The sequence below is a fragment of the Canis lupus genome, chromosome 1 (genome assembly GCF_011100685.1).
Source record: "Canis lupus familiaris isolate Mischka breed German Shepherd chromosome 1, alternate assembly UU_Cfam_GSD_1.0, whole genome shotgun sequence".
In the NCBI taxonomy this organism is placed as follows: Eukaryota; Metazoa; Chordata; class Mammalia; order Carnivora; family Canidae; genus Canis; species Canis lupus.
In genome coordinates, this window is record NC_049222.1 from 5,065,399 (window position 1) to 5,082,451 (window position 17,053).

A 17,053-nucleotide genomic window follows, 5' to 3' on the forward strand; every position below is an offset into this window, starting at 1 on the left:
CTAGAGGATCCAGTGTGGTAGCTAATGGGTGTACATGGCTTATTTACATTTAAATGTAAATTTAAATTTCTAACCCCCATTTCAAGTGTTCAGTAGCTGTGACTAGCAGCTACTATCTTGGGACACTTTAGATATAGAATATGTTCATCATTGCAAAAAATTCTATTGGGCAGTACTGGTCTGGAACAGTCACTAAAGCAGCTTTGTGAAAGCCACTTGGTTTTTGTGTGGATGGTATATTTAGTGGAACCATTTGTATTACGATTCAAAGCCATTTCTGAATTCACATCTTACTCCAAACCAAATTTCTGATGTCTGTCAACACAACCATTGTTTTATTATACTTCTTGATTTTTCTCATTTCTATTACCATTATTAACAGGTGACTTTTTTTCCAGAGTGATTTGTCACAAAGAAAGCTTTTATCACATCCCACAAGTTATAGTATTGAAATTAAGTTGAGAATTACATTTGCACTGTGCTGTGGATGCTGGGCAGTAGCTAAGTGCCTCATTTGCTCCTGACTCTTAGGGAGAGTGATTCAAATCCATGTTCAGCAGTGCTGCATATTGCTACATGTTTAGGGCCTGTTGGGTCATTATTCATGATTAGTCAGAAATGTGAGGCTGTGTCAGTGGAGGCCAAGGGATTTTTCTCTGTTGTTTCTTTAAACCTCAACTGAACTGCGTGATTCTTCAGGATTGAGCCATGTTGATTTTTCATGAACTTTTGTGTGTCCCGCACAAGGTCTTGCTCGCAGTAGATGATAAATATTTTGATTAAATAACTTAGCAGTTAACCATAAAATTATATGGTTTCTGAATGGTAAGAACTATTATCAGTTCAGGAAAAGAAGAGTGGTATGAACTAGAATAGTTGAAATGAGAATGTCATCAGCCACATAACTCTTTATATGTAATGATTCCAAAGCCAGTGTGTAACAACCTGTGCTTATCTCTGTTAATTATCCAACAATTACTTAAAATATTTCTTTGTATCTGCCATGTGCCAGGCATTGAACCTAGGTATTGAGGCAGTAGTGAGACAAAAGTCTCTGTCCTCATGAATCTTACAAATGGATATAAATATAGATTGTAATAAGTGCTGTGAAGGCGAACAAATAGGAAGTTGGCAGAGAACGTGATGTGGGGTGGGCCCTTTAGATGGGAGAATCCTTGAAGGAGTCTAAGAGGCCAACTCGAGTATGAATGAAGGATAGATGAAATCAGGTAAACATTGGGAGAGGAGCATTCTAAGCAGAGGCAGATGGGAAGGATCTGATGTGGAGAACAAGTCTAGCAAGACAGAGGGCCTGCCCCAAGACTGGCAAGAACTGAGCGAGGGAAGACTCGCTTTGCCGTCATATGAAGCTGGAAAGACTTTGGATGTTAGCAAGTTGGCCATCCTCAGTCTGTGATGCCATCCTCAGTCTGTGATGCTGTCTCTTTTCCTTTTCTATTTCCCTTTTACCTCTCCTCATCTCCACTGTCACCAGCCACCCTGGACTAGGTTAACATTAGCCCTTCCCTAGATTATCTTAATCACCTTTAAAAGTCCTCATAGTGTGACAGTGTAAGGGAGCTAATTGTAGGAGGGGCAGGAGACCAGTTAGGAGACCATTGTGGTAGTCCATGCTTTATGTTGATGGCTTGGTCTAGGGTGGCAGTGTTGGAAAGTGGGAAGAGGTGGTTGGATGCTGAGTATATTTTGAAGGTAGCCACCTGGGTTTGCTGGTGGGTTGGGATGGGAAAGAAAGTGGAAGAACATTTGACTTCTAGTTTTGAACCATAGCAACTGGATATGTGGTGGCACTGTTTCCTGAGAATGGAAATTCTGGAAAGCAGTGCATTTTTTTTAATCCATCTATTTATTTTAGAGAGAGAGAAAGAATGAGCAGAAAGGGCAGACGGAGAAGGAGAGAGAATCTCAAGTAAACTCCGTGTCGAGTACAGAGCCCAACACAGGGCTGGATCTCACAACCCTGAGATCATGACCTGAGCTGGAACCAAGGGTCAGACACTCAACCGGCTGTACCACCCAGCTGCCTCTGGAAAGCAGTGGATTTTGAGGGAAAGTAAAACATTTGTTTTTGTTAGGTTGTGTTTGGGATATGCATCAGATGCTGATTGAACATGTGAGGTAGCCTACTGTAGGTGGGAGGACTCACGCTCAAAGGAAGTTGGTATTTCTCAACTGCACTCACTAGGGAACAGTGATTTTCTGGATGAGAGACCAGGTGAAATCACTGAGAGAGCTAGTACAGGTAGATAATGGGAGAGTGCCAGGACTGGGCCTAGGGTGCTCCTATGTTGAGATTGGAGATGAACAGATTAGAAAGTAGTGGCCAGTCAGGTGAAAGGGAAACCAGAAGGGCCTGCTGTCTCAGCAGCCATGAAGAGCCAGCATTTCAAGAAGAAATCATTTCACTGTGCCAAGGTTGCTGAGGACTTTTATGCCATGAAAAGTAGAAAGTCAGATATAATTTCACGCCCTGGTTGCCAGCATTACTGTCCATACCACAGAAATTTACTGTGTCTTCTGAAAGTGTCCTAAGGAGTGGGACGGGACTGTAGCAATTTATGTCTTCTGGATTATGGACTCTGCCAATCTTTTATCTTTTCAAATATATTTTCCCGTACAAGACCCTTTAAGGACGTCCAGAGTGAAAGCTGTTTCCAGTTATTTCATTGGTATTCCTTGGTTTCTACCTGGGGGTTTCATATGGTGTCAGAGCAAGTATGTTTGGATAACTTGTGGAATAGAGATATTGCAGAGGTAGACAGAGGGAATTATTGGATTACCAGGTATGTGGATATAGTGAGTATGTAGAGGCACTGCTGGAACCAGTCTACAGCCAAACCTGGTCTGCTGCCAGGATTCCCATTTCCAGCAGTTGGCACCATCATCCATTTGATAGTACAATCCCCAAACCTGCATCCTCATGTTGCATCTTCTCTCTCATCCACCATCTTCATCCCACCAAGAAGTCCTTCCTCTCTTTCCTTCTGGGTCTTCCCTCATGCCATTTCATCTCCATGGCTGCTACAAGCCTGCCTTAGGCTGTCTTTGCCTAGATTATTGTAATGGCTTCACTGAGTTGTCTTCCTGAATCCTCTCCTGACCTTATATCTGTTGTTCACTCTGAAGACCAGGTTATATTTTTAATACTAAATCTACTTTTGTCACCTTCTCTTCCTAGATCTTCTCAATGGCTTCTCATTGCTTGCAGAAGAATGATCAACATCACTGAAGAGGCCTGGAGCCCTGTGTGGCTTGCCCTGCCTCTGCTGCTTCCCCTTTCTCCCTCCTCGGCCCCGTCATGGGACATTCATCCCCTGTCTCTGCCCCTCCTTGACCTTGACTCCTGCTTTGTATCTCAGCTCAGTGAAGCCACACCTGAGTTCTTTGTGTTGTAGCCTTCATGGCTCTGTGCTTTTTTGTTGCAGAACACTGGTTTTCACTTGCAGTTAGTTGTACAGTTAAATATTATTCCTGTGGGATCCCTATTAGTTTGTAAATCCCCCAGGGCATGATCTGGGGCCTTCTCTGTTCCCTGTGTCTGGCACACCTTGGTGTCTGGCACATGGAGACGCTTGGTGTGTGTATATTGAGTGGATTGACTTGAGCACATAATAATGCAAATGGAAAATGAAATCATCCTCTGGAAAAATGGGAGATTTTATGTTAGAAGTACAGCTCTCATGGAAATAGCTAGTTTTCATAGCTGCGCCCAGTTCTGTTCATCATGGGTCCTTCTTACCATCAAACCTGATGTTCCCTCTCGTGTCTCTCTTTGGGCCCTACAGCTGCTGACTGCCACCACATAGTGGGATGAATGGGGCCCTAGTGAGGTCTGCTTTATGAGGGCAGAATTCTATTACAACTTCACCAGGGTTTGTTCAGACTCTTGAGGAGAGTCTCACATCTTTTGTTACCTCTGATCTTGCCTGTGTGTGACTAGGCACTTGTTCTTTTCCGTATATCTTTCAGAAAATCACCAGATAATTTTTATCACCTAGTAGCAGTTTGTCTATTGCTTTCCTCTTCGAAGCTTTACCTTTTCTTTGAGTTTCTCTCAAATTCTAGAAACTGCCCAACAGATAGCAGTTAAGTTTTCTCAGAGCTTCTGGGTACAAAGTGTAGACATATGTCATCCCTGGGAGTAACCAAGATGGTACCAACACCAGTGTCCCCAGGTCTGACTCAAGAGTGCTGACAGGTAAGGAAATGAGTTTCCTTAAGGCTTAAAATGAGATGTGTGCATATTAATGCAGCAGCATGCATCTACTCCCAAGAGTGAAGAAAATCACCAGGTTTCAAACCATCATGATTAGACTTGATATTTTTCACAAAGTGTGTATCTCTCTCTCCACACATCATAAATATATTTCAAGGAAAATACTTAGTATTACAATAAGCAAGTCCTGTATCTTTTGCTGTCTTATAAGACAAGTTATTTTGTTCCAGGGAAAACAAAACAAAATAAAACAAAATATAACAAAACAAAACACAAAACCACCATTTAGTTAGTTTGTGTTTTTTACTATTTAAAAAAGTAGGGCAGGGCAGCCCAGGTGGCTCAGCAGTTTAGCACCGCCTTTGGCCCAGGGTGTGATCCTGGAGACCCGGGATCGAGTCCCACGTTGGGCTCCCTGCATGGAGCCTGCTTCTCCCTCTGCCTGTGTCTCTGCCTCTCTCTCTCCTTCTCTGTGTCTCTCATAAATAAATAAATAAAATCTTAAAAAAAAAAAAAAAAGTAGGGCAAAGGTATTTTAGTGTCAATTCGTTCATTCTGTAATTCTTCTTAAATAGTGATCAGTGGAACCAGTGGAACCCAAGATACCTTTCTTGTTTTTCCCTGAAATAACTACGTCACAGAGATGGTTTAGGTAAAGTCTAAAGCATAGCTAGATGCACACATACGTACATGCAGAGACATACTCTTCTGTTGTCCTTGCTTGGTCAGAAATTAAGTTGAGAAGTTGCCCTTTTGTTTCAGGTTAAGATTGTCATGTTATTCTCTGTGAAATAGAATGTTTACTTTGTACATTTTAGCATTTTAAAAATCAAAATTCTCTATTTTAAAAACTTGTCTTGTTTTATGATACTTATCAAAGGCCCAAACTTGTGTTTTTTAACCTCATTTGAAAATTTTCTTTGAAGATAGGCTGTAACTGAAACTAATGATTCACTCTGGGAGATTTGTCTATGTTCACATATCCTTAATAAGAACCAAAAGTTAAGGAACTCATGAGTTCAGCCACCCACTTTGAAGGAAAACAGTCTGTGAACTTACATAATTTGTGGGTGCTGAGTAAGTTGTCATTTTATATCTCTTGTGTTTTGCTTCTGTACTCCTCAGTCCATGTCCAACAGTAAGTAGACTGTTCCAGAATCAACAAGTCATGGTTTCCATTGCCACAGTCTTTTTTTTTTTTTTTAAGATTTATTTATTTATTTATGATAGACACAGAGAGAGAGAGAGAGAGAGAGAGAGAGAGAGAGAGAGAGGCAGAGACACAGGCAGAGGGAGAAGCAGGCTCCATGCCGGGAGCCCGATGCGGGACTCGATCCCGGGACTCCAGGATCGCACCCTGGGCCAAAGGCAGGTGCCAAACCGCTGAGCCACCCAGGGATCCCCATCCATTGCCACAGTCTTGAAGGTGCATCAGAAAACTTCAGATTGCCTTTCAGAGTAGGCAGTCAACTGCCTTTACCCTTGGTGTGACCTCTTGTGTTTGTTTAAAGTGGACTTCTGACATTCTGCGCCTCCAGTAGAAGACGTTTAAATAAATCTGGAAATTCCTGCAGAATAAAGCATTACATAGCTATTTAAAAAGTCATTTTGAGGGACGCCTGAGTGGCTCAGTGGTTAAAGCATCTGCCTTTGGCTCAGGGCCTGATCCCAGGGTCCTGGGATCAAGTCCCACATCTGGCTCCCTACATGGAGCCTGCTTCTGCCTCTGCCTCTCTATCTCTCTGTGTCACTCCTAATAAATAAATAAAAATCTTTAAGAAAAAAAAAAGTCATTTTTGAGGAAAGATGCCTGATGACGTTGAAAAATATTTTTTTTGACGTTGAAAAATATTTAATGAAAATGCTAAACAGTGTTTATTCGTTAATCTGTGTCAGACACCTATATTAAAGCATTTACTCTTTAAAAATTTTATGGGATAAAAACCATTATTTTCCTAAGTTCACATAGTAGAAGTAAGTAACCACTAGCGTTACTGTCTCTGTCATGTATTATAATCTGTTTTTAATCTAACAAAACCATATGTCTAAGGTAATGATCTCAGTTTTCCTTTAAAAATTGTTCACATATGTACGTGTGTGTATCCAGCCCTATTGAGAAGCAGGGCCATAGGTGATTTCTGCGATGTTTATTCTTTCCTGGTATTTTGCAGTTTTACTATAATATAATGGATAACTTTTATAATAGAGGGGGAAAATAACAAGTAGATTTCTATAGCAGTAGATATATTTAAACAAAGTAGGAGGGGAAACGGATTTCAAAACAGAATAATTGTCCACCTTTCTCTGGAATTGTTCTGTTTAGTTATTGGACATGTACTTTTAAAGGTGATTTGCTTAAGGGCAGGGTAAATTTGATCTAAGGAAATAGTGAGGCTCAATTAAGGTTTTTCTCCCCCATACATATATTTAAGGTGATATAACCAACCACTTAACTTTCTTTTCACTTGCTTGAGGGCTCCGTTCCTTGCCTGAGGATCTCTGGACTTCATCTGTGTCTGTGCCTGGGCCCCTCTTGTCAGTCCTCCTCCCTGCATTGTGACCATCTGTTTTTTTTTTTTCCTGATTAAAGTAGCTAAGAGCACTAAAATATTTCCTTTCCACAAGGGCTTTCCCCCCAAGCCCCAGTGGAGTGTGCTGCTCTTTCTCCCTCGCCTCCCTTGTCCACATCAATAATTTGTCCCTATAGCAAGCAGCTTGAGCAAGTCACTGCTGCACCTGCTTGCTTTCCTTTTTCTTCCTTCTGGAAAGTGAGTTCTTTTGGAGGCAGGGGATGCTCTTGCCTGTCCAACAGGCTATATACGCTGCCTGTACTTGGCTGGCAGACAGGGTGCTTTTCAGAGGTGAGTTATCACACAGTTTCCACCGAAGGCATAGTTGTGTAAGTCCACACTTAGACCAAAGAAGTCAAAGATCAGGGTAAAGGTCAAGAAAAACAATGCTGAGTTTATGGAAAAGCGAAGAAGACATTCCCCAAAGATTAAGAATCTGTTATCTAATGCTTTACTACCATAAGAGTAGTCTAGGGAGATGAACGTCTTGATTATTGGAGAAAGAGTCTAATGAACTTTCAAGAAGGAAATTGAATACAAAAGAGTATACTGTTTTCATCTGTATTATGGAGGAGTTGTACTCACACATTGTCATCTGCCACTTCTAGAGTAGCAATTTGGTTAAAGAAACTGGTCACTTCCTTTTAGATCATTTGCCTGGAAAAGTATTTATTTTTTGTATCTGTCCTTCAAACAGCATCCTGGTGGGGAAGAAGTATTAAGGGAACAAGCTGGAGGGGATGCTACTGAAAATTTCGAGGACGTGGGGCACTCTACAGATGCCAGAGAATTGTCCAAAACATTCATTATTGGGGAACTTCATCCGGTGAGTATCTCATTGGGGGCCTTCTCTTTAAGGCTGTGGGTTGACCTTGCTCAAAACTGTAGACTTGCATATCACATAGTTGAAGCAGAAGTAAAGCAAAAACAATTCCTCCTGATTTTATAGCACCATTCTTGTAATAAAAAAAATCAACCAGAAATTTCTTTGTATTTCCCTGGTTGCAGTTTTCACTGGCACTCAGAGTAAGGACTCTGTAACCCAAGGCCGTGGTAGGGGGACAGAGCCTCTCAGACTGTGAAGTGTCACCAAGCAACAGATTTTAGAAGAGGGGGTTCTTTAACCCAGGATAGGTTTTTTTTTTTTTATTTTTTTTTTAATTTTTTGACTAAAATATTTTACTTAAGAAAATCCCTTCTACTGTCATTAGTTTGAGGATATTTTAATTTAAAAAAAAACTGATTTAAAAAAAATTTTAAACCACTTCTGTTAAATGAACAGATAAATAAACTCTGCCTTTTGTAAAACCTACACATTCTCCTCACTCTTCTCATTCTACCCCAGATCGTTGAGAACATCACCTTTCGTGCCAGTCTCTAGACTAACTTTGGGAAAATGCTGGCCTAATTTAGCTTTTATATAAACCTGGGGCTGTAATGTGAATTTAGGCCCTTCTGTGGCAATTCTGACTGACCATATAAAACTTTGCTAATCTGTCAATGGGAAGTTATCAGGAATGTAGCTGAACACTTGGGAAGAGGTAGTGGAGTGCTCCACACAGTGAATCCTATGCTATGCATTCAGCTTTTCTCACCTCTAGAGAGCACCTGGGCCTCTCAGCAGGGTTGCACCATCTCAGTCTTCTGTCTGCCTCACAGCTCCTGTTGCTTCACTGGGAGCAAGCCAGAGTGGGTAGCGATCCTGTTAGAAGCGGCCTAACAAGAATTAGCATAGGCATGTGGCCTCAGCTCAAGTAGGCACTCTGAGAAACCACTGAAAAACAAAAACCTGTATGAAAAGTTTTGTTGGTTAATGGTTTTTACAATGACCATGAATGAAGGAAAGCTTAAAGTACACTTTTTATTGAAGGCCTGAAAATAGGAAACCTGTTTCAGAGCAATTTCCATTGAATGGTGGTGGGGTAGGTTGTTTGGTGGTAGGGAGGTGATACTCTGAAAGAATAAGCTTCACTTACCTGGAGAGTTTATTCACCCACCTATTTTCATCTTCCTCTTCATACTTAACTGAAGTGAAGTAGTTTTATGGTAACCAGGGAGGCCTTCCCTTAAAATGTTTGATTGTATCCTTATTCTTTCCTTTCCAAACCTGTGGGTGTAGAACATGTGGGTTTTCAGGCTGTGACTACAGCATTCTGCATCATCTCCCTACTGGGATCCCCTGTGGTCACCTTCAGGTGACCCTTAATTTGGACTACTTCAACCAGAGGTTTTAAGAAAATTACAACCCTGCAGTTGGGAGATTGCAGGAATTCACTCAGGATATCACACCCAAGTACACACATACAGCTATACACCTATACATACACTCATTTTAGAGGATAGGAGGGAAGAATCTCAGCTGATCCCTGAATTAAAGTTCAAAATCCAAGTCTAATAAATGTATATGCACATCAACATATACATATGATTATCATGGATGATATTCTAAACTTTGGGACTCTAGATTGAAAATTAATCACTTAATCAGCTATTAATTTTTACAGTCAAGTCAGATGGATCAAACTTTTTGATTAACAACCTAGATAGATGAACCCAAAATATTAATTACTGAATATAATTAAAAAAAAAACTCAATGAAAACAAGTGCTTTGGACATTGTACTTTTGGAAATGTTCTTTCATTCTGTAATGTGCCTTTTTTTTTTTTTTTAATTGCAGGATGACAGAGCAAAGATAAACAAGCCTTCGGTAAGTGTGTCATCTCAAGTGTCTCAGTGGCTGTGTCTGTCTTCACTGTATTTCATACCTGTCAAACTGGAGGACAGAAATCTTTTACCTATTTGAGGCCAGCATAGGTCCCTCTAGGTAAGATGAATATGTAACCTGTTGGCTCAGCAAAATACTTTGTAGATAGACCACCCATTGTGTTTCATTCAGACAGCTTGTGTGTTCTCTTTGTAAGACTCTCAATACATAATTTTTTTCATCATAATTATTAGTAGATACCTTATGAAGAGCTACTTGTATAAGTAGTACTGTGCTGCTAATCTCAAAGATTTGACACAGGCCTTATTTTCAGAGAACTTAAAATCTGATTGAGCAGGGGTCTGAATACTTGAACCTTAGAGGACACTACCCATGTCGTCTTCATCCACTTGGGACATAATAGGTATTAAATAAGTATTTGTTGGGTGAATGTAATGTTAATCAAACTAAATGATAATTTTTTGATGCATTTTTCATTAGGAAAGGAAAATATATTCTACTAATACTTATTTTATGCCCTGGCTCACTAGCCCTTCCCTCTGAGTTGGTCATCACTTATGTTTGAAGATAAATCCCTAGTAAGAATTGATGACAACCAGAGCCCCTGAAAGTACAAGCAGACAGAATAGTTACTGGCCTATAATTAAAGGAGGAAAGTTTTGCTTAAACCACAGAAAGGAAGGATAATTTTTCCATTTTGGTTTCTGCTCTTTTATTAGAGCCCAAAAGTGAGACTACATAAGGCTTGTAGGAAGAACTGGTGAACTCATTTACTAGCTGCTGTTGACAAGACATTGTCTTTAATCCACAGCAAAATCAAAGCAGTAAATCCAATAGTGCATAAAGGCCGTGCTTACCTTCATACCTCAGACAGTGCAATAAGTCTTGCGTAATACTATTTCCTACAAAGCAATTTCATTTCTATCTTCTCTTCTCCCTATTCAGAAAGTTCAGTGTTGGTGATTGGAGTACTTTGGGAAGATAAAAAATGGACTTCCAGAATTTGAATTGCCTCTGTAATAGTTGCTCAGTCTTTGCTGTTGGTTCATAAGACATTAGCACCTTTTTTGAGGGTACTTTTGGGATAACTGAAATCCTGTGATGCATATAGTTTTTGCTTTTTCTCCACAGTCAGGGAAAAAGTATATATTTTTTCCTATTAGGTGTTTAGAATGTTAATAATTTTGGTGCAAATCATTTAGTTATAAAATAAAGATTTTGTTAGGTTCATTACATTAACTTAGATTTAATAATGTAGGTCCAACCATATCTCGAATTTTGATATCTACAAACAGAAATTAGGGCTGAGATGGTAAGCAGGTCTCCTACCATACTGTTACATTTCTGAAAGACAGACCCTTTCCTCTTTTAGAACATATATGACTTTGCTTATGTGAGCAGAAGTGGAGAAAGGCAGGACAAGAACTCAAACTTTCTTTCTTAGAGGCCGTAAGCAAATACAGTGAAAGAAAATACATGACCACTTTTTTGAATTTATCTTTCTTATGCTTCTACTTTGCCAGAAGATAGTGTCCTTAGATAATTTATTTTGTTGTGTCTCTGTATAACCATCTGTCTATCTCCAGGCTGGTAAGTGTACGCTGTGGTCTGAATTTTTTAAATATTGCCACATAAAATATCTAGTTGAATTGTGAAATATGAAGCAACAAAGATTATTATGCCCAAAGGAAAACATGGTGTTTAGTTGCCAAAAAGTAAGGTATTTGTAGACCAAGAAATGATGCATTTTTAAATAAATTTGTATCTATCAGATTTGCTTACATGGAGGGTATCAGTATTATCAGTACTTTTTCTTGGTTGTGGTTTTCAAATCATTGCTGTTTAAGTGACTTTATTTGGTTCTTATGAAAACCCTGTGGGATCCATAGACCTTCCAGGGAAGGTGTAAAAACAGTGAAGTTCAGACCTTGTTACAGGTCACACTGCAGAGCCATGGCAAGGACCCGTCTCATGTTTGGCAGATGTAGTCTCTTAAGCTTCTCCTGAAGGCTCTATACCCCAAAGGCATCAGTGTCCCTAGTATTTTTAGGAAAGCCTTCTAATTAGGGAATATGCTAAAGTAGATGAATGTATAAATGAGATTATTTTGATTTGCAGAAACTTGATGTACTTTGCATGATTTTATGTACAGCTTCTCATGTCCTGATGGAATTAGTAATCATTCCTCTGTGAAATTGAACCCTTCAGGGTCATGAAGTGAACAGGTAGCAGAGCCTGTAATAAAAACCATAGTCTTTTCTCTGCCAGTTGGTTTTTGACATATTTGTTAGTTAAACACAGAAACCCAATTTAGGCCCCTTAGACCACTGGACAGGCGAGACCGTTTCATTTTCCTTTTTCATCAGTGTGGTAAGTGGTTATTTAAACTTGCTTAACTCTCAGGCACTTTTAGGTTAAGAGCCTAACATAATAAACACTCAGAAATGTATATAATTTTTTAAAGTGCAACTCTTTAGAAGATCATGATTGCTGGTGGCAATGGTGCCCTAAGAGTTGTAGCATTAACACACAGGACAGTGATGGAGGAGGAGGGACAGGCCAGCCTAGTTTCCCTAGAGTTGTCAGTATGTTTGTAAAATGCACGTGCTTGGTATAACAAAATAACAGATACGTGTTTGTGTTGTTTACTATTCTGGGCTTAACTTTCTACTGTAACAGTAATATTTTACCTTCAATGAACTGTTGTGCTCCAGTTGCTGAACTTATGTCTTCTAATAGCTGAATAATCATTTTGCATAGTCCAGTGACTTCTGGTAATCTTTGTTAATTTTATTCATATATACAAAATTAGAAAAATAATCTTGCAGTAGTTATGAATACTTTTTGTAGTCGCTAAGATTTAACATTGCTTGAAAAGATAATAAATGTGTGTTTTCTTTTTAAATGATTTATTTCCCCCCCACTGTGTCAGGAATCTTAAAGGCCATTTTCCAGGTTTGTGGGTCTCCTAACTGATTTGCTTGCTCTTCCCTAACAGTTTTCTGCTTTTTCATGGGGTTTCTCTAATGTGCTGCCTCACTGTGTGTGTAGCTTTGCCTCATCGCAGAGTGTGGATTGTTTTGCTAACGGCTTATCATGTGCTTTGGGAAACTGCAGAGATGAGCTCTCTGATGGAGCTACCTTACTTACTGCTATCTCTGAGGCACTAATACTTTCGCGGGTGTGAAATTTCAAAGAATGCTTAAGTTTTCAATCCCAGAAAAGTTTATTTTTCCTTAGGCCTTCATCATTCAGCTGTTTGGGGAACTATGTATTTTTCTAGAGCCAAAATTAGTTCATTTTCATGGTACTGACAGAACTTCTCTCAAAGTTCTGGAAGGCATAATAGGCCAACTGTGAAAGACCCCAGCACATGCACAGGGCATCTTTATTTGGAGGTTTCTTGGCTGGTGACTGTGTGAGGTCAGTCCCTGAAGCCTCCACGTTTTTGAACTTCTTGTCAGAGTTAGAAAAGGCCAGGAAAGGTGTTGAACCAGAGTGTGATAATTTTCATGACAGTTCTTATTTTTCTTTTTTTGATTGTCATGTCTTTTTAACACAATTTGGATACACTTTTACTTCATATAAAATTTAAACGAAATAACTGATTTTATTGAATGTTTCATTCATCCTTTTAGAGAATCAAACTTTTCTTCCTAAAGGTAGTGTTGGGGTTGAGTCTATGTACATGATCTTTGTCTTCAGTTTCTACATTATTCAGATGTGTACTGTGTTGAGGATATTTTATGTAGCCTATTTTTAACTTTTTTCAAATTATCTAGGTTATGTTTGTAAGCGATTTAAATACAGAATTCTTAAAAAACATTTTTCTGAAAAAATGGTGAAATTAGACATTTTAGTGAAAAGTTTATGATGTAATTTTCCCTTTCAATGTGTTTTGGAGAATAGTGAAAAAAATATTGTGGTCTTATTTTAAAATGTTCTTAGTCAATTGAATAAATGTTTAGATGTTCCCTTTAAATTTACTTTTTCTCTTGTATTTCAGGAAACTCTCATTACTACTGTTGATTCTAATTCCAGGTATGTGGTAGTTTTCACTTAAAGTAACTATGATCAGAAAGCCTGCTGAATCAGGGAGGGATTAGGGCCCCTCCCCCATCTGACCCATCTGAGGCTCAGGCTTTCACTGCCCCCCTCAGTGGACATCCCAGGGACATCTCCACTTGGTGCCCAGGTGACTCAGGACGCCCCCTCCTCAACTGTCAGCTCAGACTCTGGACACTCTTCAGAACAACCCCAAATCTCGCCCTCCAGCTGCATCCACCCTATAGAATACACAGAATAAGTTGGGTCTCCCTTTCTCCAGGGTAGTCCTGTGGCCTGCACAATCTTTGATTGTCTAGGCAAACATCCTTTCTATTCAGTATATGATCCATTTCTTATATTGTAGTGATCGTCTCTTCCTAAGCATGGCTCAGTGTTCCTCTAGGTGTAACAATAATCTCTCATTCTGGGACTGGATTTCTGTGTTACAGTCCAAGATCTATTACATTTGTGTCAGCTCTACCATATTGACCTGTATAATTGGCATTTATCTGTCTAGTAGATAAAGATACTTGGCTCCAAGCTCAAAACCACATGTTTATGCCTATTTTATTTTACCCTGTCAAATATAACTGCCCAGTCTCTTGGTGTTCTGGTACATTCCCTGCCTTCAGGCAGTAGTACTTTGCCGTATGTTTCATTGACAGGTCAGTTTTCTGACCTGTCAGAACCTCACCAAGATGAAAGTTACATTTGCAGTTTAAATCTTTTTATTGAACTTAATTTTTGTATGAGTTGATATGTGAAGAGTATTAAAAGATAGAAAGTTTATGACAGAACATAATTGTCTTTATAGGTATTACCTGGTCTAATTCATATTTTACAACCTACAAATTTTGTTTTCTAAGAAATTATAGATTCATAGTTAAATTGAAGATATTCTAGCTTTGTCCCTGGTTTGATCTGCGATCTGTCATTTATAGTGAATTAAAAAACTATGCACTATTCATTTATAGTGAATTAAAAAACAGGCCTGAAACAGTGTGCAAATTAGGCATTTTTCTGAGTTTATACCTTTGAGCCTCAGATTAAGTAGTTTGGGCATGCTCTTGATTTGTTAAATCTGCTGTGCATGTGTAACTATTAGATTTTCAAAACAGAATCATGGAACATAGAGCTGTGGTGCTCATAGCAACCTTAATAATCCTGTGGCTCAAATTCCTTAACTTCATAGTCTCTGAGATGTGCTTTTCTCTTGGTTATAGAGCCTGCTGATGGCTGTCCCAAAATAAGAACCTTGATTTCCTTGTTCTCAGTTCAGTGCTATTTTAAATTCTTAATGTCTGTAAATAGAATAGAAACTGTAAGGAATATTTGCTTTTGTGAACTAATGATACCTTGTAACCCAGAGTTTATGTCCTTAGATAAGTCACTATTCATAGGTAGCATCTGTTGGGGGAGTGATTCATAGCTCTTTGTATAAGTCTATTTATAGAAATAGATTTACGTGGATTGAGGTTGGGGGTCATTAATTTTCTTATAAAGCTAGAACAGTTGCTGGTATAGTAAAGCATGTGTTGCACTCACGTCGCTTTTAACAACTCAGAGTTGACTTTTCATCTAGGTAGATTACAAAGATAATAAAAACCTGCCATGTTGATTTTTGGTAATTAGAAGTAGCCGAGGTTTTGAGTCCTGTGTGTCAAACAGCTGTACAAACATCATTGCTGTTTCTTTCCAGCTGGTGGACCAACTGGGTGATCCCAGCCATCTCAGCACTGGTGGTAGCCCTGATGTATCACTTCTACACAGCGGAAGATTAAACACATTCTCAGAAGCCAGTGAAAGAAAAGACTGCTTTGCACCGGGGAGAAAGAAGCCAATGTTAACTGCTTCAACTGACAGAAACTTTCACCCAAAAAATAATTTTAATACACCAGTTTCCCTTTCTCCTACTTTGAATCAAACCAAAAGAGAACTCTTCTGTTCTTTCTACTCCTGAACTCTTAGAATGTGCCTTTTGTTCATCAACTTTTTTTGATGTTCCATCACTACGTAATTTACTTATTATAGGCGTGATATTTTAAAAATATATCTGGCTTTTAAAATATACCACCCTGTTTGCCCGTCTATATATAATTGTCCTAAACATTTAGAATCTGATTATTTAGCAGAGTCATTCAGTTTGCTAATCATTCAGACCCAAGTAGTCTATATGACGTGAGGAGGGGAATGTCCTTAGATCTCTCCTTCACATCTCCCTGAGCAATTCAGTACCTGCCTGCCCCAGCATAGTTTCCTTTCCCAGGGAATTAAGAAAAGCTCAGAAATGAAAGATTTCTAATTGTTCTACGTGAAATAGATGACAAAAAGAGAAGGTGGCCTGTAGGACCTATGAAAAAGATCTCATCTCTTTTTTGATTAAAAAATACAGTCAAAAGAAAACCTCACAACTGTGAGAGGACATTTTAGCTGTCCCTTCTCACAGACTAAAGATTTACTGAAGAGATACTTAAAGTCTAAAAAAAATTCCTCATTCAGAGGCAAAAACTGTTTATATACTCATTAAGGAAATGTTGATTTCCTATTTTGCAAAAACAAAATTTGAGAGAGATAACGGGACATTTGGAATCTGATTTTTGAAGAAATTTAGCTGGTAATGAACCATGAGGAATTCTAGTATGACTCTGCTCATTTTTTCTTTGGAGTTCCAGTAGGTTAATTCTGTCATTTTTGTTTGTTATTCTCTGCCCCATGCTTTTTTTTCTTCTAAATGTGGAAACTTAAAGGATGAATTAGATTCTAAGTACTTTGCAGTTAATGTATGACTATGCAAGTTTCCATTGGCCTTCTAACCACCTGATAAGCAATAGAGTTCTTCAGAAATAACAAACACATTGGAAAGGAATTTTTAAATTACAGAGTATTGTTTAAAAAGAGGCAACAAACTCAAAATTGAGTCACTTGTGCTAAGCCCATGTCACCAAACCAAGACTGATTGCAGTTTCAGTCTCTCCCAAGAGTGGAATCTTAAGCCAGTCAGTCTCGAATGATCTGGTCAGCACTAGTGGAATAATCCCCAGGAGACACCCTCCCAAACCCATGACCCCTCAAAGGAAGGTGATTTTGCCTGTAACAATCAGCTCTGCTAAAATAATTTCCTTGTCCCACCTCTTTCTGCCCATAGAAGTTTTCCATTTTGTACAGCTCTTTGGAACTTCTTTCTCTTTGCCAGATAGGATATTGCCCGATCTATGAATTGTTGAATAAAACTGATAAGATCTTTAAATTTTATTCAGATGAATTTTGGACTTTAACAGATTGGGTGGCAGTGATGAGATCTGAAGGAAGCTTCTGACAGCCTTGGGGGGTAACGAGAAACACAGGCATGGTACCCCACGAACTGCATTCTCTGTGTTTCTCATCGTTTCCAAGGGCCATGGGCAAGTTCCTCTCAGCTCTGAGCTCTGCCTTCTTTGTGTCAAGCTCCTGACCTAATTGGCTTTACAAGGGTT

The 17,053-nt window shown here is 39.1% G+C and overlaps 1 protein-coding gene across 3 annotated transcripts in view; it reads left to right on the forward strand.

Moving 5' to 3' along the window:
• LOC119863882 (cytochrome b5) overlaps nucleotides 1–16,832 on the forward strand; it is a 45,426-nt gene extending 28,594 nt beyond the window's left edge. For 2 of the 3 annotated variants that reach the window (XM_038525784.1, XM_038525783.1), the window contains 4 exons: nucleotides 7,505–7,633; nucleotides 9,486–9,515; nucleotides 13,540–13,574; nucleotides 15,280–16,832. In XM_038525784.1, the coding sequence (XP_038381712.1) occupies nucleotides 7,505–7,633; nucleotides 9,486–9,515; nucleotides 13,540–13,574; nucleotides 15,280–15,361 (276 nt within the window). In that variant the 3' untranslated portion in view covers nucleotides 15,362–16,832. Of the gene's footprint in view, nucleotides 1–7,504; nucleotides 7,634–9,485; nucleotides 9,516–12,465; nucleotides 12,489–13,539; nucleotides 13,575–15,279 lie in introns of all 3 variants that reach the window. The other variant, XM_038525785.1, reaches the window with a different exon arrangement.
• The last annotated feature ends 221 nt before the right edge of the window (nucleotides 16,833–17,053 follow it).